The sequence below is a fragment of the Vanessa atalanta genome, chromosome 20 (assembly GCF_905147765.1).
Source record: "Vanessa atalanta chromosome 20, ilVanAtal1.2, whole genome shotgun sequence".
Classification (NCBI taxonomy): Eukaryota; Metazoa; Arthropoda; class Insecta; order Lepidoptera; family Nymphalidae; genus Vanessa; species Vanessa atalanta.
In genome coordinates this window covers 3,866,108-3,889,762 of record NC_061890.1, presented here as the reverse complement: position 1 = coordinate 3,889,762, position 23,655 = coordinate 3,866,108, and the positions used below count along the sequence as shown (strand labels likewise).

Below are 23,655 nucleotides of genomic sequence, written 5' to 3'. Positions count from 1 at the left end.
AGCAGCCCGTAAATGTCCCACTGCTGGGATAAAGGCCTCCTCTCCCTTTGAGGAAAAGGTTTGGAGCATATTCCACCACGCTGCTCCAATGCGGGTTGGCGGAATACACATGTGGCAGAATTTCGTTGAAATTAGACACATGCAGGTTTCCTCACGATGTTTTCCTTCACCGCCGAGCACGAGATGAATTATAAACACAAATTAAACACATGAAATTTCAGTGGTGCCTGCCTGGGTTCGAACCCGAAATCATCGGTTAAGATGCACGCGTTCTAACCACTGGGCCAGGCCCGCATATGATCTCTTAAAATATATAATCTTAGCTTGTTTAAGCGAAACAGTATTAAATTTTTTACTCGATTAAAAGGTAATCAAGTAATGGTATTATTGAAAAATTCAAAAGAATTCAGCTCTAGTTGAGTAGGATTTAGGTACGAGGCCTTATAGTGTTTAATAGGTATTTATTTATGTAGTTGGTAGAGGGTTTATAGTATTGAAATTTAAGTGTGGCAAGCTGAAGCTCCTTTTTTAAATTGCTTTCAAAATTATAACATTTTTTAATCGTTGTAGATCTAGTTGTAATAAGATATTAAAAGTGTCGTAGTTAAATATGATATAAAACGAGAATAATCCACTTTTTTGTCATTCAATTTAAAATATAAATAAAGTGGTGCTAGACTGTTTTTACAAATTTAGTTTATTAATTTTTGTTTACCATTCCTCTAAATGCACTGTTATAGTTAAACTGTTCCTGTTCCCTAAAGAATTCTCCAAATAAGTATTATATTATTAGGGCAGCTATTATTATTAAGATATAATAATATATATATATATAATTATAAGATTTATTTAAGTATATAATTTTATAGATTATGGCTTATTAGCTTATTAAAAAATTGTGTATCAAAAAGTCTTCTGATCATTAAATTTTTAAAATTTACTAAGGAATAATAAAGTATTTTTATTTTTAATGGTCTATTTTGTACCATAGATTTAAATAGTGTTATTAAAAAAGGAAATTATCTGAAACATTATTGTATGCATGTAAATGGTAATTATTTCATATTCTCTTTGAAAACTAAAAAAAAAATAACTTTAAATCTGGTAACATGATATTAATGGACCTTTTTTTTAATTTCGTCGTAATACAAAGAAATAGTGTATTATGATATATATAGTAGTTTTGTTTGAGTATATATTTTCATATTTTATAATATTTAGTCTTTGTTTGATATTTTATTTTTCGAATGTTGTGATTTTTTTCTTAGTTTAATTAATTATTTTTTTAGTAGAGAAAAACATTTTAGATATTAGTTAAGGTGCGTTGGGATACAGTCGAACTTAACTTACTAAAATATTATTTCATGAATTGAACAAAAATGTAACTTAAGATATTTTTGACAACTACCTAAGCAATAATAATAATATAATATTATTATTATTATAATATTTTTTATAAGCAATAGCTTAATTCACGCCTTACAATTTTATTAAATTTCTATTATCTACGCTTGTTAAACTATGGAATGTAGAGGTAAAAAGATGTATCATCATCTCTTCAATCGAAAAGTGTCGTCGAAATGTATTAAATGAAGCTTACATAAATTGCGAGTATTACACAACTCTAGCTAAATATTATTATTTGAAATGAATATAAATTTGTTTATTTATTGGTATTAATAAATTAGATGGACAGATTAATTTAAAAATAGCGCTATAATTTTTACTCTAGCTCCATCATACATCTCTACTGACTATCGACTGGAGTAGTACTGGAGTAGAACCGTTAGCCAGTAGAGATGAACATTTCATACATTTTGAAATTTGAAGAAACTTCCTTAGTCTCATGATCCCAACGCATCTCCACGGTTTTATTTTTAAATTGCATGGTAAAAATCAAAATATTAATAAAAGATACATACACAAAATTATTTGATAAGATATATATTTTATTTTAAATTTTCTTTTTTAATTGCTTTCTTTCTCATTTGTTATTTAGAAACATTAAACGATAACTTTATAATAGATATAGATGATTAGACGAATATATGCCTTTATCTAGTTAGGACATGTTGTAATTTTGCCGTTTATATTCAAATCAAATGTTAAATCCAAGATTAGATTATAGTCGAATGCAATGGCAGGAGGATAAATAAAAAACTTTGACCTTGAATTGACATGACATCATTATTCGAGATCTAAAAAATTATAATGATGTACCATAATGAGGTTTTGTTCTTTAAGATCATTAAATGTTTATAGAGCATAATATAGCAGAGCTTTAAGCAAATCCCATAGAAAAATGTAAATTGTAAGATTTTTTATTGGTACTGCTCCTGCCATTGGAATATAGTGTACATCACTACACGTTGTACTGTGAGTATTAAAAATGTATTTTACAAAATTCTGTTATGATAGATATTTAAAACAGATGGAGGATTATTGTAGATTTGTTTTTTTAAACTATCGGTTAAACGTTGCGAGTCCGCGCGAATCACAGTGTGGTGATTGTGTCGTAATAGTGACTTGTCATCCACGCCGCACGGAGTGATTAATGTACTTTTTGCACGCACTGTATAAATGTAACAATAATGTTCGTGTTCGAATAAAGAGGAGCCAACACTCGCGCTAGCGCGCACCGTTTAACCGGACATTTACATTATTTAATAGACTACTGTGAAATGTTCTTCTAATATAAATGGAGACTGTCAAAAGTTTGAATGCTCATATTTAATTATTGTCAAATAAATAATTTCTAATCTGTTTCAAAATTCACTGCCAAAAATGTCTTAGAATATCAAAACGAGTTTTAATTAAAATATGCGAATGCATATCACGTACTTGAAATTGACGACGAACAATTAAAAAAGTGTAGTTATAATATAGAGATTTAACTTGTCATAAAAATACTTCATATAAAACAATTTTGAAAATCAAAAAACATGTCATATTTATTAAATGAGCGATAAATACTCGTGTAAATTTATTTATATTAATGAGGCAATTTTCACATGGCTAACTTTGTCTAATCTACAAGATATATAAAGCGAGATAGTATGATTGTCATATTTTATTACGTTGGCAATACTTTAAATTACCATACTCAAGTAGGAGAAATTAATTTTATTTTTGAATATTTTTTTTGTAGCAAATAGTTTTTTTGTGATAATTATTAATTTATCGGACCATGTAGTTGTTTTTTAACCAAATTTATTTGTGATCTTGATTAATTTTTGTCGACTCACTGTACAGTATTAATATTATTTCAGATGTGTTTATTTCCATTTAGTTTTATTAATTTATTATAGGAGATTAATAAATTATAACAATTTATTTTTGTTACTTTTTACAATTCCTAGTCCATAATTTTTTATTTTTAATACATTTAAATCCCTCATTTGTGGATATTTTTATGGAATTCTTCCCAAAATTGGACAATAATTCGATATATTGAACCGTATTTATAGAGGGTTATAAAAATCAAGTCATATCTACGAACGCTGCAAGAAATAAAACGTTTTTTTTTTAAATATATTTTTTATTTGTTTGTACAAAATTTTAAAGAAATACTTCTCAAATTTATCATTGGACGAAAAAATAATTTTAATTTAAATTTTGTTAACGAATAGGTACATATACTTCAAAATGGTTAAAAAATAAAAGATTTTTTATTTATAAATAATATTTATTAAACCTTATAGTATAATATATTGACATTCAACGTACCCGATATTTTCTAATCTATGTCTACTCAAAACCTCACATCCAATACTAAAATTTCTTAGCCCTTTCTATAGAAAGGTTCAAGCTTGAAAATTGTACTACAAGCAATTATTATTTTAAATCTTATAGTTGTTGCAATGAAAATAATTAATCATTTTTACTCTCCCTATAAAAATAACCCTTCACCAAAATAAATGCAATATTATTTTATGATAATATTAAAGATAGAGACGTATTTTCATTATAAGTTGATTATACCATTTAAATAAAAAAAAATACCAATTATATACAAATGAAAATTTCAAATGAATTTATTCTTATATAAATATATTTGTAAATTAACCATATATCTATATAAAAAAAACCTGTCATGGGGACTGCCGGCAGAATTGAAAACTTAAAACTATAGTAAACAAGTTTTTTTTTTAAATTGCAATTGTGAACATTTAGCTGTCACTTCAAGAATGTTTTAAAATGTCATGTAACATTAAAGCAATCTTACTTTATTATGACGTATAGGCGCTATTTCCGAACATTCAAAACTGAGAGTTACACACAGTTCACAGTTGTTTTAAAAAATCAATATCAGATCAAGTGATATTTTTCCAGCAGGATATTTTTTTTAAGTAAATTATATACAAAAGTGCGATTATGTTTAATAACGTTTAGTTAGTAGGTCCTTGATACAAATTATATATTAGTTACGTCTATGTGATCTATACGAACGCCGGGACCTCCGAGCTGGGTGTCACTAACTGTATATCCTTTGATCTTCAGTTCATTGCTTAAGGATTCGACAAGAGTCTGTTCAGTTGTCGGCGGTATTAATACTATGGCGTATCTGAAAATAATTTGGATGGGTAATTTAAATATTAGAACAAACACTAAAGGCAAATTCTCTTAATTTATTTGTATAGGGTAGGTAATCCATAGGGTATTATTAACGTATTGGTAGCGAGATAATCCTAACAAGGAAAAGAGTTTGTCTTCTTAGGAAACGTAGTTTAATCGCTCCAGCTATCTCCAGAAATCTATAATATAGTATAATTATTTACTGAGTGAGATACACTTTAATGCCAAATAGTCTAGCAGATAACTCTCACTGGTAAAATAATAATGAGATTTACAAATTTTTTGGTGTAATTGGTGAAATCAAAATATAGGGTAAACTGCGTACCCAGTTTAAAAACATATACGAATGGAATATCTGGCATCTAAAATACTACCAGTTCATTGCTGGGCGGACGCACCTAGAGACAAATGAAGACGAATCCGGCATGTGAGACGATCCTAAGAATTGCTTTGACCGGTAGAAGTAACGCGTATTAACCACACAGCAGTTTCCTTTGGAAGCTCGTTTCGTGGAATGCACTTTAGAAACATGTTCCGTATGTGTTTTTTTTTATTATTGTAGTGAATTACAGCAGGAAATGTTTCGTTTAACTCACCCTCCACCCCCTGCCCCCGTGAGCTTACAGGCGAGTCCATGTTTCGTGGCCGATGCTTTGATGTCCTCTAACGACGGATGAGAAACGCCCAAAGAAGCTAGGAGACAGTGATTCATGTTCCACAACTCCTGAAATTTTATTTAAACACCTAATTTAGATTGATCATAATTAAATTAAAATCAGTTAATAATAAAACAGTGTGGATACGTCAAAGAAAGATTTGTTGTCACCAAGTATTACATTTCTTCGGAATTCTGTTTTTTTTTGACACTTAGTACAATTAGTACGTTACTATAAAAAAATTAGAGTATCAATCTGTATACTTACTGATAGATGTTTGTAGTGTGCTTCAGAATCTTCCGGGTTACAGGCAGATAGTTTTTCCATAATCTGTAATAAATTAAAATAAGAACAAATTTTAACAAACTTTGAATTAGCATCTTTTGATGCTTTTGACATAATTTCCACCAGAGTTCTTTGAAATATGAAGAGAATTTTGAATTTCTTCGATTTAAAAAAATGCCATCTAATGGACGGATTATATGGGATTGAAGATTGAAAAACTGCTACTTTCATTCAGACATGAGATTTAGGATCGCTAACTTACAAAAAACCTTTTTTTATTTTAATATTATTAGGCGCTTACCACACAGAATATCGCTTTGAGGTAAATATTAAACATCCTTTAGAATTGCCAACCTAGGAAACAAAGATGTGAAGTCCCTTGTGCCTGTTGTTACACTTAATCGGAAATAAATTACCTTAAAAGCAGTGGTCGCGATATGATCACATGCGTCCATAATACAATCCACGGCATTCTGATTGTGTTGCCTTAGAGACATTGTTTTCGCGGCTAAAATCTTAGTCTCGCGGCTAACTTTAGTATCAACTAAGAGTATTCGTAAATTTATCTGGAAAGATGGTATGATCGGTTCTTCTCCTTTTCTGAATCCAACTAACGATCCAAGTGTGCATGTTGAATTATCTATACCTGGAAATATACTTATATATTAAAAGCGGTTCAAAGACCAATGGTTTTCTTGCAAATGTCCATTTATAGATTTCCAACTGATCCCATCACACGCATGTGACTGCTCCCTTGGATCGAGGCGTGATAAATGATAGTCGAATTATAATCTATCACAATTACAATACAAAGACATCACATGTAATAAAAATCTGTATTATGCGATGGAAAATCCATTAAATACTCGATTTTCAACTATAGGTCGCATCTTCCCTAAATTTAACTAATGGATTACTTGGACGAAGTTTCTCGAAAAGGATCCAACCCACAATCTGATCGAAAATGAATTAAGTTATTGGTATGAAATATAACATTTATACAAATATTCCTCCAGGAAGCAATAAATACAAACAAGCATAACTATAAGCAAATACAGGTAAAACTTTAAGCTTAAATAACTTAGAATTAACATCTTGTGGGTTGGATCCTTTTAGACAAACTACGTACAATTTTTCTATACCATAATTGAACTAAATTAACACACCTGAAGGTGAACCGTGCATTATCTTTTCACAGTTGTAAGCCCAAGCCGATATTAAAATTTTGTCTTCCATTTCAAATTCTTCATCACTTTTTCCACTCTTCAATTTCAAGAGTTGTATTAAAGCACCCGCCAAACATACCGCGTATGACGCTGAACTTCCGGTTCCTGCTCCAACTGTTAGTCCAGAATTTATGCTAACATCTAGGCTATTATTCAAAAATTTCGTGTCGCCGAAAATTCCAGAAATAAGATATAGCATTCCACGTAATGAATTATATTGAACACTGTTCAGGTCATTAATATTAAGATTTATTGATTGAAGGCATTTGTCCACTTTGATTAGGTGGCTTTCGTGGTCGACAGTTTGGGGGTTTTTCCACAGTAGCTGACCGTTCGTTGATGGTTTGAATAAATAGCTCTGAATATGATCAAGGGATAAAGAATGTTTGAGATTCACGGACGGCAAATCTACATTGACAAATGATCCAACAGATGACTCAACTTCCTGAAAATAACATAAAGAAATACCTATTTTATTTGCCATTACGTGCATTACTATAAATACTAAAAGTTAATAATTATTTATTATATTAATAGAAGCCATCCGAAAGATGTTAGATCATAAGCGATAAGTACTTCACATACGAACCTTGACAACTATAACACTTCTAAGTCCAAGACTGCCCGCAATAGCGAACTTTCCGTACATCACAGAATGTTCTCCATGCAAAATCACTTTACCCGGAGCTGAGACTTTGATCTCGAAAAGTGAACCCATATTAATGACTTATATTAATCAGGAATGGTTAATAAAACAACGAAGGACTAGAACATCAGTGTAATGGTTGACAACAATATTATAACTAGTTTTGAGCTTTCCATTGATCAACTGTTAACGTCTTTTGAGTGAATGCGTGAATGGTTTTCAGTTCCTCTTGCAGTACTGAGTTCACTAGCCTGCGGAAGAACAGTTATTTTAATAGCATACAATCGTTCAGGCATGGTTGTATCGGCCCAGATGTGTTCCGTAGCCATAGTTTTTGTTCAAAGAAAACTATTAATATGTATTTAGAAGAAATAGCTAATTTTTGTATTTTTGTCTCCACCTAAAAGTGAAACTTACGCTAAGATTCTATTACGATTGTCAAAGAAATATGGAATGTTTGTTGGAGTTTATTGTCGTTAAGTAGTGGGGAACAAAATTAAATATATATATTTATTTTTTGGTTTATGGGCTCGGCAAATAATGTCGGAATATGTATAGATAATTAGAAAGATAATAATATTACCGACTTTAAGCAATTTTTTTTGGGACGTGGACTTTATTTGGCACGAATTTTGCTGCACTCAGTCCACTAATGGATCTGGATGTCTACTTGTCGATTTATTTGGGTATAATTAGATATCTGTACATAACCCTAAGGGGCAGATGTAAGCAAATCGTATACCATTCGACTTTTTAACAAATTTGTAGCGCTGTCAATTGAGAAAGCGACGCTAGCATATTTGCAAGATGTCATTAATATTAAACGTTGCAAAATACGAGTATGCCAGACAGGAATTAGGCTACTTAGACGTTTCTTACGGAATCCTAACTTCTCTAGACCTTCGAGGAAGATATGAGTAAATAATACGATTGCATCTAGCGGGTTCAAAGATCAAATACTATTCAAACTGAGCTCAGTATATTGTTAGTCTCATAATTTATATTTACATTTCCGTAACAAAACAGTTAAGCGGTTGTATGTATCACCAGAATTTCAACACGTACATACATATATTATGTAGATCTCTGAAGGTGGTTCGGATCATTTGAAGTTTGTGTAAGAATATATATATATATTTATAATTTAATCTGATTAATTGATGTGACGTTTTTGATATATTACCTATAGAACAGCGAGAAATAACGCTTAAAGGCAATACTTCATAGCGATGGCTTAAAAACAGTTTAAGACTTTATGGTGCAGACTCCTTGATATGTAGACACAAATAGGTCAGAAAATTTCATAATTGGAATTGAAAAAAGTATTCGTAACATCAGACCACAGTGAGACCACAGTTTTTATCTTATTTTATTTTGTAGTATCAGATTGTTAGGTTTAAATCCAACTGTATTTAAAAATGTCTTCTTACCTATGACGGGCTAGCAGAGGTTTCCCCTGGAACTTGTCAGAGACAATCAAGGCCACGAACTTGCCGCCACAGCCGTCACTTTCATCTACAACTTCCTAGAAAAAAGGCAGTTCTATTAATTTGTCCATCATCAACTGTTAGGAAGGGTCGGGATAAAGGGGCGTAGGTCAGTCACCTCGTCGTGGTACAGCTAAAAGTAATCTAAGAAGTAGTTGCCCTTTGTGGCGGCAAAACATAATCCCAAAAAAATAAACAATATATATATCTAAATATACATAACAAATAAAATTTAATCGAGGCTTTCCGTTACTGGCTTATGGTACATTTTCATGCATTAGTTTCAGTCTCAGGGCGCGTGGCGAACATTCGCTGCAGTGAATTTCTCATGGCTAGTCCTTTAAAGGAATTAATAATACGAAACTTTGAGACGTAAAGTATATGTAAGATTTACATTATAATTACATACGACCCTCAATCCGTTGACGCGCTCCGAGTAAGTCAAACTGAATACTGCATTTCGTGTATATCGCGAGAGAACAGGCAAGCGTATATGGCACTGTCCCGTCGCGCTCTTACAAAATCATACGATATTACGATACTGAGTCTTCGTCATTGGTACAAAAACCTAATATTTCATTTATAATCTAATTTCTAAAATATTTTTAACTTTTATATGGCTGAATTATATATATTAATATTTATCGTTTTCAAATTGTACTTATTAAATTTCAAGTCAAAATGAAATCAGTATTTAATTAAATAGGTACCCCTTAATCGTTTATAAGTAACGCTACTTACTAGCCGCTATAACTGGCGTACTACTACTAATTTACTACAAAAACATTAACAATACGAATACACGTGCTCATTATTACCGTTTTGAATTTTATGTAAAAATATTAAAACGAATTGTGTCTAAATTAGGAAATTTTAAGGGTGGTAATAATGATCATTCATGGAAACTATACGTATTATGTAATTGAAAGAAAATTTAATTTAATCATATTCTTTCATTGGATAGCATTCTTTATACTATTTTTAAGTCAGAATACTGTATTTTTTTCAATGTACACCAAATAAAATGTTAATAGCGTTAACCGGCTTAATAAAATGTTAATAGCGTTAGTGTTACCAATCGATATATTTGTTCTACCTACACACCAGATATGGCGTTCCGAACAATCACGCTGTTCGACAAAACTGAACTGCAGACTGTTCATCTCTCATTAGTGTGAGATGAACAGTTTGCCATTCATTCAGTGTAGGGCACTGCTCCAGTGGTATTCGTAAAATCGAATCAAAGTATCAACCTAGACTTATTAACCATTCAGTAGTCAAGTAAGATTACTTGTTGTTCATGTGATTAAAAACCTAGTTAATAAAAAATACCATGACAAAAAAGAAACTATATATATATTTGTTTAAAGACGACGTCATCCTATAATCTTTCAAATCCATAGGGACGACTTATTGTTACAAGAGCGTAAACGCCGTGAAATTCCCGGCGCTTACAACGTTTTGGTCGCGAGAAATCTATTCTCTATAAGCGATATTATAGCGCTGTATGATTTAATAAGTTTGATAAGAAGACATAATGAAGAAATGCAGCGAATTATAGTTCTAACTCTTACCAGTATTAGAACAAATGATTTACATGAAGGTTCTTGTCTATCGTAGAATATATGTCAGTGTTGCCAGATCAATCGATAAATCCAATCGAAAATGGAGTAGAGGTAAATCAATCTCAATTTACATGTTACACGAAAAAAGCAATTTATATTATGCACTACAAAAATTATCTATCTATATCCATATTCAAAATTCCCATTCAAAGCGCCATTTTTTCACAAATTCATAATGAGTACATAGATTAATTATTTAACATCTCGACCAATGATTAAATCAATCTAATGTCAAAGTTGTTTATTTCAATAATTATTTTTTTTATATACATATAATATTTAACTGTTTGTGCATCTATTTGTCAAACGTTAATTCCTCAATCAGTTACTAGGGAAATTCACAACTTTCAATATCCTGTCTTTGTAATATTAAGCATTAAAGAACACAACTCTACTAAATAAATGTTACTCTGTACATTGTAAACATTATTGCTATAGGATTTTGTGTGTATTTAGATATAATATATATCTTGGATATAATAATTTTACATATTTATAGTATAGCAATTTTTTTATATTTAGATTTTAAATGAAAATTCTACATATAGAGACAGAGAGTACAGAAGATAATATCAAAATCTTGTATTTTATTGTTTATTGTGTTTATAATAAATTTTTTAGTGTCTGTAAAGAATTGGTAAAAGAAGAAAACAGGAGTAACTTGATAGAAGTTTATTTTGAATACTAATACAACAGAGTGAATGTAATTAATTTTTTTTTACTTTTATTTTAATCGGTAAACAGGTTGGCAAAGATATTTGCTGATGTGTGAAATACACTAAAAAGAATATAAAATGTATACATGAATACATAGATATTAATAATGGGAATATATCTGGATATCTGGGTGGTGGCTCAACTAATAATGTTCCAAGGCCCAACCAAAACATCCCTTGAAGTGAGAAAAAAAAGTTTGTGCTAAGAAGTTTCAATATCACAGAGTTGTGATTAGCCATCGGGTTGGCAGCCTTGTATACAGTATTGGCATTGAGAAATGACAGAATACCAGCATCTTTAGTTGATAATTTCAAAATGATACTGTAAAAACTTAAATATATTAAACTTGTACATAGAAAAGGTATCAATAACCCGTCTTTTAGTAACAATGGTAGCATGCTAAATGTTGACACTAGTAGGAACCAAAAGCACATAAATGGATCCTCAGGCAAATGCATAACTACTGGAATAGCCACAAGCAAAATTGACTTCTCGTGAACTTGATAGGAAAAGAGAAAAAATGCCAAAGATACATTTATTAGACATAAAACAAATTTCTTTCTATTAATTCTAAAGAAGAAATCTATACATGACGGCAATGCAGCCATGATTGTACACAAAAAACACATTCTTATCATCTCCTCATTATTATAAACATATTTTAACTTAATGAAAACGTTAGCTGAGCACCATACATTCGAGACTTTGTCTTCGAATACACCTCTTTTAACAGGAAACAACCTGTGTAATACTTGAAATACGTCATCCCAAGAATTCAGTAATGGATACCAAATGATAATAAAGGTAGATATTACAGCAATAGCAAGTTTATTAAACCGATGTATAATGTGAGAAAATCTCCCTTTGTTCGGGACACACATAAAGCATTTTCTCAATAAATAAATAAAAAAGGGCAATGCATGATACAGTTCCATTTGTTTATAATTAAGTGCTAGAACAAAACAAATTGTAGCCAATGTATCATTCTGTATCGCAATAATAAAAAACGATGCCCATAAAAATAAACCTAACGAAACACAATTATACTGAAAATGACCGTGATCAATAAGTATTAAGCCGGGATATAGTAAAAAAAGAGTGGTTGCTATGTCTGTGCGTTTGAATACATTTGTATGGTATTTACCTATGATACGCTCAGCATCTATACAGATACATAAAGCAGCCGTAACATAAAAATACAAGTCACTTAAAAATACAGTCCATCTCATAAATGTTTTGTGTTGATCACTTTCATAGCCTCGAGATGCAAATAATCGCACCGATTCAGGGTCGAGCCAGTCTGCCACTAAGCCAATGAGAAAACTGTGATACGCCGTCAGGGGTGGGTAGTCCAGGCCCCAATACTGTAGGTCGTTTTGAGTCGTATTCCGATACCAATGTGATACCTGCGTTTGCACGGTTATCTCTTGCCAGTGCCTTTGGGCCTCGTAATCTCCATACATTGGGGGTTTTTTGTACCCCGAATAAGGATACGCCGCAACACACCATCGTAAAAATAAGGCGAAAAATAACCCAGGAAGTAAAGCCTCTTTTGTAACGGTAAATTTGTCCGGATCAGCTCTTTTTCCCATTGTTTCGAATTTTGTGCACTTTAAACTGATTTGAGACGAAGTTCATTCATATTTATGATAGATAATACCTACATTAGCGCGTACGTGTAGACATTTAAAATATTTGACAGCTCATACTTACGACATGAACGGCTTCCAGTTCCTTGGTAAGTTTTTCCTTGAGATACTCCTCTGTGTACACCATATTCAATACAATAACGGTAACTTATAGAAACACATTCAAACGCCAACTGGGAAAAGTTATTATTGTTACGACAACTCGAAATAGGTTATTTTATTTTTTTTCTTCCTCGTAAAAGACGAAGGCAGAATTAATAAGCACTTAAAATTAATTATGTATGTATAGTTTGTGTTGTAACTAATTATATATTTAAAATAACTTATTAACTATTGAAAATATTTTATTAAATTAAATATGCCTTTACAAATAAGAAAAGCTTTAATGATTTGTAATATTATGTGTATACACGCCATTATAATAGTTTATTTTTTTTCGAATTTAGAAGTTTATCAATTTATATAGAATTTAATATATATATTTTTTTTTAAATGGTTATTTCTTTAAAATAAATTACATATATGTTTTTTACTACAATGAAAATGGAAGGAGAATCAACACTGTTAAAACCAAATTTAACCGAGTGGAGGTTTTGTCTCTATCCAAAATATATTTTATTGCCGATTGATGAAAATCATGATCAAGTCAAAAATAATGTCAAAAATGTTGTCTACTCTGAGGTTTGCTTAAATTTAGCAAATTATTTTAATTACAAAATGCTAACATAATTCTTGATTGTATTTAGTTTTATTAAGAAAGATAAGCTGTACTCTTCGTAAGTTGTAGGCATATGTACGTTACACTTGGAAATGGTTTTCTACTGAGGGTTTTTCACATATTATTTAAATAACATATAGGTAAAAGTCACGATGTTGTATCAGCAATTTAATATTATTATTTCAAACGCAGTACGAACAAAGTAATGCTTACATGGTTACAGCAGTATGCTATGTCCATTCTATCACTGATGACTGGTTTGTACATTTGAGTCTAGGCAAAAACATCATCAACGATCTGCTTAAAAGTATCTTAAAAATATTTACCTAAGGTATAAAGGAAGCCTGTTTCATTCAATATTATTAAACTTATGTAATATATTAGAACAGTTTTAGTTTAATTATTTAATTATCTTTAATTCAGGTAACACCACGGCCCCTAGAACGGAATATCCGTTTGGTGTGTGCTTCTGACGATGCTTTGATAAATATTTTAGATATGGATCCAAATATAGTGAATAGCCAAGAATTTGTAGAATTCGTCGCTGGCAGAAAGCTACCATACGGAGCGTTGCCCGTCGCCCATAGGTTATAAATACAAGTCATTTAATATTTAGCTATTTCAGTATTCAAGCATTAATTATAATTATAATGCAAAAGTAATATATGCCCAAGCTTAAGTAGAGTATACTTGCTTTTTTTTTACCTTTTCTACACTCTCATAATCATATGGTACTGTCGACATGTCCGAAGAGGCGTAGGCGTGGAGAAGTAGGCGTGTGATGTTGATATGATGTTGATATATATGTTGACATGGTTAGCGGTAAACTCGTGGAAATCATCAGTTGCAAAATAAGAAATAAGTTGTACGACACTGGGTGCTCACTAAACTGGTAACTAAGTAATGTATTATTCAGATATGGTGGTCACCAATATGGCTTATGGGTTGGACAGCTTGGCGACGGAAGAGCGCACATCATTGGCGAATATGTGAATAGGTATATTAATTTACTTATTTAATTGTGAATAAATAGGTATCTATAATACTTTCGAAGCTAGATGAATCGTCTGATTCATCTTCTAAGTGTTACAGAATGTTTCTCATAGATAATGTTTAGATAATAATTAGATAATGTTTAATTTTATATATTCAGAATTATTGTACAAGCAAATATTGATAGTTTGTATTAATGTGTTTCGGTGTGAAGGTAAAGATGTTGATAATATTTGAATAATAGTTTGATTGAGTGAGTCATAATTACAAGCTGTTACCATATTTTAATGGTCGGAAAATTAGCCGAATTAGTCAGAATAATCTATGTCAATAAGTACATTTTAATCAGTGGCTACAAAAATGTCGCAGTGAAGTAGCATGGTGTATTAAGTTTCAAAGCTCCAAATCGCCAAAAAGAGAGGAGGCCTAAGCCTAGCAATGAGACTTAAAATTTGGTGCGATTACGATATGTACGATTACGCAGATTAAGCAAGCGATGGCAGATTCAGCTTAAAGGTTCAGGTCCGACGCCCTACTCCCGTTTATATGATGGTCGTGCAGTGCTTCGCTCTTGTATAAGAGAGATGATTGCTAGTGAGGCTATGTACTATTTGGGGGTTCCAACTACCAGAGCTGCTGCTGTCGTTGGTAAGAAATTGCTTATAATATCAAAATGGTGTTAAAATTATCAGCTCTACATATAAAAAAAGTATTTATCACTTACAGAGTTTTCTGTGATTTTTAAATTCGTGACTTTCAACATTTTTAACTAAGTAGTATCATTAAACTCAAACAACCCTAATTCCCAAATCACCCTAATTCGATCTTTTCTTGTGAATTATATAAGTTAAATTTTTAATGAAAAATCTTTTATAAAAAATCCTTTAAAATACTACAAAAAAATGCATGACTGTTTTCAATATTTACGCATCCAAGACTCAATGAAATATTTAAAAAACCGATTAACTTGAAAGTTATTTAACAGTGAGCGATGAATCAGTAGTTCGAGATATGTATTTTGCGGGGGGTCCTCGTCGCGAGAGAGCTTCCATCATATTGCGATTGTCACAGAGCTGGTTCCGTTTCGGTTCCTTGGAGATTTTGGCAAAAGGTGGAGAGTTGGGTGTGTTGAGGCAGCTTGTTGATTTTGTAATTAAGGTTAGTAAAAACATTTATTTTCAAAATTCGAATGACTATCACATCCCAGTTGAGTTCAGTGCATTAGAAAAAAGGTTGTGATTAAAAGACCATTTTTGCCATTTTTTCTTTTTTTACTAATAATAGTTTTAAATAAATAATAAAAAAAAACTTCATGTGGACATTATGCTGTTGATGATGTTACCGATTTTTTCAGGAACATTTTCCAGATATTCATCTTACAGATGACAACAGATATATTCGAATGTTTTCAGAAATCGCTCATAAATCTTTGGACCTCGTTGCCAAATGGCAAGGTAAGTTTAATAGTTTATAAGGTACACACAAAGGACTTTAATATAATAGAGAATTTATCTAAAGAATACAAACTAAACTTTACTGTGTTTTTAAGACAAATGACTACAAATAGTTTGACTAGGAATATAAGAAATATTAGGCTAAGATATTAAAATGACATCTTACGATTTTTTTTTTTTTTTTTTTTTTTTTTTTTTTTTTTTTTTTTTTTTTTTTTTTTTTTTTTTTTTTTTTTTTTTTATGTCATAAGTTGGCAAACGAGCAGGAGGCTCACCTGATGGAAAGTGACTACCACCGCCCATGGACATCTGCAACACCGGGGGGCTTGCAGGTGCGTTGCCGGCCTTTCAGGAAAGAGTACGCTCTTTTCTTGAAGGTTCCCAAGTCGTATCGGTTCGGAAAAACCGCCGGCGAAAGCTGGTTCCACAGAGTGGTTGTGCGAGGCAGAAAATGTCTTAAAAATCGCGCTGTTGTGGATTTTCGGACATCTAGGTGGTGCGGGTGATATTTGGAATTTTGACGAGATGTCCGAAGGTGAAATTCAGCAGCCGGGATTAATTCGAACAATTCCTCGGAACATTCCCCGTGATAAATTCTGTAGAAGATGCAGAGCGATCCAACATCTCTACGCAAAGCCAAAGGATCAAGCAGATCGGAAAGGGCTTGATCGTCGATAATTCGAGCCGCTCTACGTTGGATACGGTCAAATGGAAGGAGCTGGTACTGGGGAGCACCCGCCCAGAGGTGAGAGCAGTATTCCATGTGAGGCCGAATTTGCGCCTTGTATAGTCTTAGACGATGGGCCGACGTGAAATACTGTCTTGCCTTGCTGAGCACACCAAGCTTTTTTGATGCCAATTTGGCTTTGCCTTCCAATTGACCGCGGAACTGAACGAGACTCGAAACATCAACGCCAAGTATTCCGATACTAGCTGTAGCGGCTAACGGAATGTTCTCGAATCGTGGAGATACGACAAATGGTGTTTTTTTAGCAGTTAACGCGCAAACTTGCGTCTTTTTGGGGTTGAAGTGAACTAGGTTTAGCCGACCCCAGTTCGAGACTTTGTTTAACGAAGACTCGATTTCAGATACAAGTTTGTTCCGGTTTTCTTCGACGTTTTCCCGAGAAATATTAGCACGGCCGGTGTATGAGGTGTCTACGGTGCTGTCGTCTGCATAGCAATGAATGTTACTGATTTGCAACAAGTCATTGATATGCAGAAGAAACAGAGTGGGTGATAGAACGCAGCCTTGTGGAACACCAGCATTGACGAATTTTAAGTCAGAGCATGCACCGTCGACAACGACCTTGATGCTCCGATCTGCCAAAAAACTGGTAATCCAATTGCATAATTTTCCGGGAAGCCCATAGGAAGGAAGCTTCGAAAGAAGCGCTTTGTGCCACACGCGATCGAAGGCCTTCGCTATGTCCAGACTGGCTGCTAATGCCTCCCCTTTGCTCTCAACTGCTTCCGCCCATCTATGAGTAAGGTAAACTAGAAGATCACCGGCTGAGCGACCCCGACGGAAACCGTACTGGCGGTCGCTAATCAGCTGGTACTCCTCTAGGTACCGCAGGAGCTGGCAGTTTATAATGGACTCCATTACCTTGGAGAACAAGGAGGTGATGGCTATAGGCCTATAATTGGACGGGTCTGAGCGGTTGCCCTTTTTAGGGATCGGATGCACCAAAGCAGTCTTCCAGGAGTTCGGGACGACGCCGAATGCATAGGATTGCCGGAAAAGACGCGTTAAGACCGGCGCCAACTCGGGAGCACAAGTCCGTAGCACGATTGGAGGGATGCCATCGGGTCCACTCGACTTATGAATATCCAAGGAAAGAAGTGCTTTACGAACTGCACTTTGCCGGAATTTAACCTCCGGCATCGTGGTATCACACCGCGGGATTGTTGGTGGTGACTTTCCTCGGTCATCCAGAGTCGAGTTCGCTGCGAAGAGAGAGCCTAAAAGATCAGCCTTCTCCTTCGCTGTATGGGCCAATGACTCACCGTCCTTGTGCAGAGATGGTAAGGAAGGCTGACAGAAATTCCCTAAGACAGCCTTGGCGAGAGACCAGAACGCACGTGTTCCTGAAGGGAGGCGCACCAGTCTCTCGCCAATTCTGCCAATGTACTCCGTCTTCGCCTTAGCAATCACGTTTTTGAAGGACCTAGAGGCAGAGTTATATTCCTTTCTGATTGCGCTGGTATTTACATCACGAGACGCTGATGCGTTAGCCCAGTCTTGGTAGCGTTCCCATTTTCTGCGTGAAGCCGTTTTGCAGAAACGACCAAACCAGGGCTGGGACTTGCCACCGATGGGGACCGCAGAATACGGAATGAATAGTTCCATACCCTGAAGTACCACATCGGCAACAGAGTCAGCAACAACACTCGGATCATCCGGCGAGAAACAAACCTGCCCCCATGGGTAGGATGCAAAGAAGGACCGCATCCCATCCCAATCTGCTGACCTGTAGTGCCACACTCGGCGGCAGCCCACGAAACGAGGTCGTGAGTAACGCGCAACCGGCACTGTACTTCGGACGAGACAGTGGTCCGACGAGCCCAGAGGGGGTTCGACGATAACCTGGTAGCCATCCGGATGGGAAGTCAGCAGAAGGTCCAACAGGGAAGGTGTATGATCCTCCACGTCTGGTATTCGTGTTGGCGAGGGGACTAGTTGTGTCAAATCATATGCTAAAGCGAAGTCGAGAACAGATCTACCCGCATGATCGGTAGTGCGCGATCCAAGCCATTCGGCATGGTGGGCATTAAAATCGCCAAGAATAACGATCTCTGCGGATGGGATCTGCTGCAGTACGGAATCTGTAGCCATTTGGACGTGCTCAACCAGTCGGTCGGTTTCGGCATTACCGCTATGGGACCTATAAAGGCAAGCGTAGATTCGCGGATGGTCGTCACAATCTACACGCAGCCAGATAATTGATAGGTCCTGTCCTTCAAGGCTGCCGAGGCGTCGAGAGCAGATATCATCTCTGACGTAAACGCACACCCCAGCTCGTGGTACAAAGGAATGTTCCAATTTATACCCGGGGTAGGAAAGAAAAGTCGTATCGGCAGGAGAAGATATCTGAGTCTCGGTAAGAAAGAGCAAGGCCGGCTTCGCCGTCTCAAGGTGAAAGTGGACGGCGTTCAAGTTCGAGTTGAGTCCCCTTATGTTGCAGTTTCGATTCGAGTTCAGACTAAGAGATATTCATTTTTAATTTGTTTTTTTTTTTTTTGTATCGCCTTAACTAGTTAATCCCGATTATCATGAAATTTTATAAAAACGTTGTCAGAGAAGGACATAGCGAGGAATAACCTAATCTAACAACCGTGCTATCCCCACATGGTGGCGAAACTGAGGGCGGCAACTAGTATCTCATACAATATAAGTTGCAGCTGAATGTAAAGGATTATTTTTTAAATCACCACGAGTGATATTGATTTATATATGTGAAAGTATTATATCCCATATCTTCGGCTTTACCAAAGTTCGAATTTTAGGTTTAGGGTTCACTCACGGTCTCTTGAACACTGATAACATGAGTCTTCTCGGTGAAACGCTAGATTATGGACCGTTTGGTTTTGTGGATTCATATGATAGTGGTTTCGTTGCTAACTGTTTTGATGGTGAAGGACGATATGCTTTGGGTAAACAAGCAGATGTAAGTATACGTACGTACAACAGTTTTACAACATTTTTTTTTTCAAGGAAAGCTATTCATAGTTCTTGTAAATAAATCCCAACTTTAATCCACGTTAGTATAAAAGTATAGATAATTGAGACTGTAGCCAAGATAAATTCACTACTAACGTTTATTATACTTATATATATACTTATATATATACTTATCTTCAATGTATCAATTAAATTATTGCAGTAAAAGAAAGTATACAAACAAGTTTATAAATATATTACTACATTACAAAAATCCATTCGACGTTGATTCGTTTGTTTGGTGTTCTCAAGTTTTGTCCAGGTCTTACGACCTTAAATCTCCTTTTTGGGTACATATAACCGAATAAATCCTTGTAATTATACTTTTTGTTTTATATAATTTCCTACCATAATCTACTGACCATCCTCGTGGTAGAGACCACATTACTCATCACACATTCCCTCAAACAGCCATCAAACTGGATATTCCAGTTTGATGGGCGAGTGATACTGTAAAATCTCAGTGCCCAAGGCTGGTGGAACGTTGAGATATAAGGAATGGCTATAATTACTTGCTGCTAATGTTGTTTACACCTTTAAAGACGTATCACTTTGTATGTTACCCAAGTCAAATATTAATTTTAAGTGCTTAGTGATAAGTTGATGGTGTAACGTTTCCAATAAATAAATAAATAAATAAAAAATAAATAAATGAGTAATGCTTACAACCTTGCTCATCTGTTAGTCCATTACATTACATTACATTAGCAGGCTGTAAATTTCCCACTGCTGGGCTAAGGCCTCCTCTCCCTTGAGGAGAAGGTTTGGAGCATATTCCATCACGCAGCTCCAATGCGGGTAGGTGGAATACACATATGGCAGAATTTCGTTGAAATTAGACACATGCAGGTTTCCTCGCGATGTTTTCCTTCACCGCCGAGCACGAGATGAATTATAAACACAAATTAAGCACATGAAAATTCAGTGGTGCCTGCCTGGGTTTGAACCCGAAATCATCGGTTAAGATGCACGCGTTCTAACCACTGGGCCATCTCGGCTGTTAGTCCACCTATTTATAAATTGCTAGGCAGCATAACGTGTCTGCAAATGAAATTTAAAAACGTGTTGAGAAAAAAAATTTGTATCGAATGTAGTATGACTAAAAGGGACTGGTGAATTTACGTTTAAACTTCAGGTGGTAGTATGGAATATAGGACAGCTAGCGATTGCCCTGGAACCTCTCCTGACTGCATCACAGCAAAGCCATCTCTCGCATATACTAAAAACTTTGGACACATACTGCAAAAATAAAATTTTGTACGTCCTTTTATTTATATTTAAGTCATGATTTGTTAGACAATGTAAAAATCCATTCATCAAAACTTTTTTTAAATCATTTATTTAATTATAGTTTTTGGTATTTATAAGTATTTATGTATTATCCATTTTGTATTCGAGTAAATTATATTCGGGTTATACTGTTCTTTTTAATTCCATCTACGCCATAAATTGGTCAGCTCGTGACCTCAGATAACTCAGGAATGACTGCGGTTAAGACTTTTTTTTTATGGCATTGGTTGGCGGACGAGCATATGGGCCACCTGATGGTAAGTGGTCACCACCGCCCATAGACAAAGGCGCCGTAAGAAATATTAACCATTCCTTACATCACCTATGCGCCACCAACCTTGGGACCTAAGATGTAATGTCCCATGTGCCTGTGATTACACTGGCTCACTCACCCTTCCAACCGGAACACAACAATACAGAGTACTGTATTTTGCCGTAGAATATCTGATGAGTGGGTGGTACCTACCCAGACGGGCTCGCACAAAGCCCTACCTCCAAGAATGAAACTTATGACTGAAAAAAATAGTAGTGAGTAATTTTGGAAGTAAATTATTTTAACGCAGGGAGACGTTCCTGATGAAGATCGGACTTAAGAAAGAGCGGTGGGGCGATGAGGAGTTGGTGGAGAAGTTACTCGACATGATGCAACAGACTGGTGCCGACTTCACTGTCACATTTAGACAATTAGCTGAAGTAAAAATCAGATTAATATTAGACCAGTTTCTGAGAGAAATTAGTAAAAAAATATTATTTTAGTAAATATTACTATGAAGTACGTAGTATTGTGAATGTCACTTTAGATTTTGTTTGCAGCTGCAACCTCACGAATTGAGTAGCGAATTGAAATTAGCGGAGAAGTGGTCGATCAAACGTTTAGCCTCGCATTCCTGTTGGGGCTGCTGGGTCGACCAATATCGCAGTCGTTTGGATAAAGAGGCGGGTAAGTCTTCGCGCGTAAGAGAGTTTTTGTTCTTCAAAACAAACAGTCTTCTTCCTGTATAGAAATAAGCAACCCAAAAGTTCTCCTACATAATGTGAATCTTCGTAGTAGCAGGAGTCGACTGCAGCGATTGCATCCGTTGATGATAATGATGATTTGCTACCGATAGACCCAACATTTGACCAACGTCGCGTCACTTGGCGTTGTTGTGTTGGCTTACGAGGAAATTATTGTTTAACCATATTCTACGCCTTAACCTAATTGTATAGAGCCAAGATTCAAGCATTAATCCCATCTTGATTTTTACGGTAAGCCGTAACCGAAGTCTTTTAGTCATTGACGTACATAAATTCTACGAAAGATAAGAACAATTGTGAACAATTTGTTCAAATACTGGTAAGAGTTACAACTTTAGTTCGCTGCAGGGATCAAATTATTAAAACATATAGCACTCGATCACTTATAGATTATATTTTTTTCGAGACTAAAACGCTGTAAGCTCCGAGAATTTCTTTCAACGTAGTGTATGAATATATCATCCCCTATAGACCGATTGCCCAGAATGTGGGATTGCGTCTTTAGAAAAATAAATATTTTATCCATTGTAGTATTTTTATTTTAATATATCTAGGTATTCAATTTTCAAAAAGTAATTTTAATTACTTGACTAGTGATTTTTTTATTTAAGTCCAAGTTCATACTTTGATTCAGATTTTCGAATAATAAGGATTTATCGCCCGCACCGTATTTACGCCGCTCTCACTGATTGCATAGCAAATCCACACAAATGTCAGGTGACAGTCTGAAGTTCAGTTCAGTCGAACAGAGTAATTGTTTGGAACGCCATATTTAGTGCGTAGTACACATCTATCAATGATTTTAGTGGACACGAGTAATGCTAATTCTACCGGTGTCTTCGAAGATGAGCGAAAAAGACGTATGATCAGTGTGAACCCAGCATATGTTCCCAGAAACTGGCTTCTTCACGAAGCTATTGTCGATGCTGAGAAAGACGATTTTGAAAAGGTATTTTATAAATATCAACCTAGATGATACCACCAATCAGGCTAAACTACGCCCTAAACTTATTCACTTGAAGGTTCAAATAAATTGCTAGATGCCAGCAGAGTTATTCATATTCGGATTCAGAATTAATCCTATAAATGATAACTTGTCTGATAGTAATTAACCAAAATTACGACTACATAACTTATTTTATGTTTAATTCTATTTTTTATTTTGAACCCCATTCAAAGTAGTTGTTATTTTCAAGAAAATAATAGCTTTAATATCATTTCAAGGTGCGCTTTTTGCTACAAGTGATTCAGAATCCATTTGAAATACAGCCAGAAGCAGAGATCCGTGGATTCTCTTCGCAGCCTCCGATCTGGGCCTATGAATTAAAAATTAGCTGTTCGAGTTGATGATTATATTTTTACTTTAAAATCTAAAAATAATCTGTTATATTAATTAATGATGTCCACGTCAAATTGTTTTCCTATAAATCCTGTCTAATAAATATTCCAAACGTCTAATTCATTGTCAAACTTTATTGTGATTGGTTCATTGATTGGCCTAGTCGTGATGAAGTTACTTTCCCATTAACAATATTAGTACAGATTACTCCAGTCTATTTTTTCAAATATGTTTTCTTTGTATTGCAAAATAAA

The 23,655-nt window shown here is 34.4% G+C and overlaps 4 protein-coding genes across 4 annotated transcripts; 1 reads left to right on the top strand and 3 right to left on the bottom strand.

Moving 5' to 3' along the window:
- Positions 1-4,086: 4,086 nt before the first annotated feature.
- LOC125071840 (mevalonate kinase) lies at positions 4,087-7,467 on the bottom strand. Its single transcript, XM_047682239.1, has 6 exons — positions 7,332-7,467; positions 6,683-7,187; positions 5,933-6,162; positions 5,499-5,561; positions 5,172-5,299; positions 4,087-4,564 (listed from the first exon to the last, which is right to left on the bottom strand). Exons 1-6 carry the CDS (start codon positions 7,458-7,460, stop codon positions 4,414-4,416), a joined length of 1,206 nt encoding a protein of 401 aa, XP_047538195.1. The 5' UTR covers positions 7,461-7,467; the 3' UTR covers positions 4,087-4,413.
- Positions 7,468-7,505: 38 nt separating this feature from the next.
- On the bottom strand, positions 7,506-13,093 carry LOC125071841 (bolA-like protein 2). The gene is made up of 3 exons (XM_047682240.1): positions 12,931-13,093; positions 8,819-8,913; positions 7,506-7,639 (listed from the first exon to the last, which is right to left on the bottom strand). Exons 1-3 carry the CDS (start codon positions 12,991-12,993, stop codon positions 7,546-7,548), a joined length of 252 nt encoding a protein of 83 aa, XP_047538196.1. The 5' UTR covers positions 12,994-13,093; the 3' UTR covers positions 7,506-7,545.
- Positions 11,183-12,893, bottom strand: LOC125071839 (dolichyl pyrophosphate Man9GlcNAc2 alpha-1,3-glucosyltransferase). The gene has a single exon (XM_047682238.1). The coding sequence runs from the start codon at positions 12,807-12,809 to the stop codon at positions 11,208-11,210; it is 1,602 nt and encodes a 533-aa protein (XP_047538194.1). The 5' UTR covers positions 12,810-12,893; the 3' UTR covers positions 11,183-11,207.
- A 290-nt stretch (positions 13,094-13,383) lies between the features above and the next one.
- Positions 13,384-23,583, top strand: LOC125071889 (protein adenylyltransferase SelO-like). Its single transcript, XM_047682308.1, has 12 exons — positions 13,384-13,547; positions 14,008-14,171; positions 14,501-14,581; positions 15,062-15,225; positions 15,563-15,735; positions 15,932-16,031; positions 19,542-19,702; positions 20,891-21,012; positions 21,609-21,738; positions 21,859-21,985; positions 22,869-23,011; positions 23,287-23,583. Exons 1-12 carry the CDS (start codon positions 13,389-13,391, stop codon positions 23,407-23,409), a joined length of 1,647 nt encoding a protein of 548 aa, XP_047538264.1. The 5' UTR covers positions 13,384-13,388; the 3' UTR covers positions 23,410-23,583.
- The last annotated feature ends 72 nt before the right edge of the window (positions 23,584-23,655 follow it).

Coding starts and splice junctions, on each gene's coding strand:
- LOC125071840 (XM_047682239.1), bottom strand. CDS start 7,460: ATGGGTTCACTTTTCGAGATCAAAGTCTCAGCTCCGGGTAAAGTGATT. Junction 5,300..5,498: donor CACACTACAAACATCTATCA/GTAAGTATACAG, acceptor ATAAAATTTCAG/GAGTTGTGGAACATGAATCA. Junction 4,565..5,171: donor ACGGGGGCAGGGGGTGGAGG/GTGAGTTAAACG, acceptor AATTATTTTCAG/ATACGCCATAGTATTAATAC.
- LOC125071839 (XM_047682238.1), bottom strand. CDS start 12,809: ATGGGAAAAAGAGCTGATCCGGACAAATTTACCGTTACAAAAGAGGCT.
- LOC125071841 (XM_047682240.1), bottom strand. CDS start 12,993: ATGGTGTACACAGAGGAGTATCTCAAGGAAAAACTTACCAAGGAACTG. Junction 8,914..12,930: donor AACTGGAAGCCGTTCATGTC/GTAAGTATGAGC, acceptor CCTTTTTTCTAG/GAAGTTGTAGATGAAAGTGA. Junction 7,640..8,818: donor CCTCTGCTAGCCCGTCATAG/GTAAGAAGACAT, acceptor GTTCTTCCGCAG/GCTAGTGAACTCAGTACTGC.
- LOC125071889 (XM_047682308.1), top strand. CDS start 13,389: ATGTTTTTTACTACAATGAAAATGGAAGGAGAATCAACACTGTTAAAA. Junction 14,172..14,500: donor GCGTTGCCCGTCGCCCATAG/GTTATAAATACA, acceptor TGTATTATTCAG/ATATGGTGGTCACCAATATG. Junction 21,013..21,608: donor TACTGCAAAAATAAAATTTT/GTACGTCCTTTT, acceptor ATTTTAACGCAG/GGAGACGTTCCTGATGAAGA.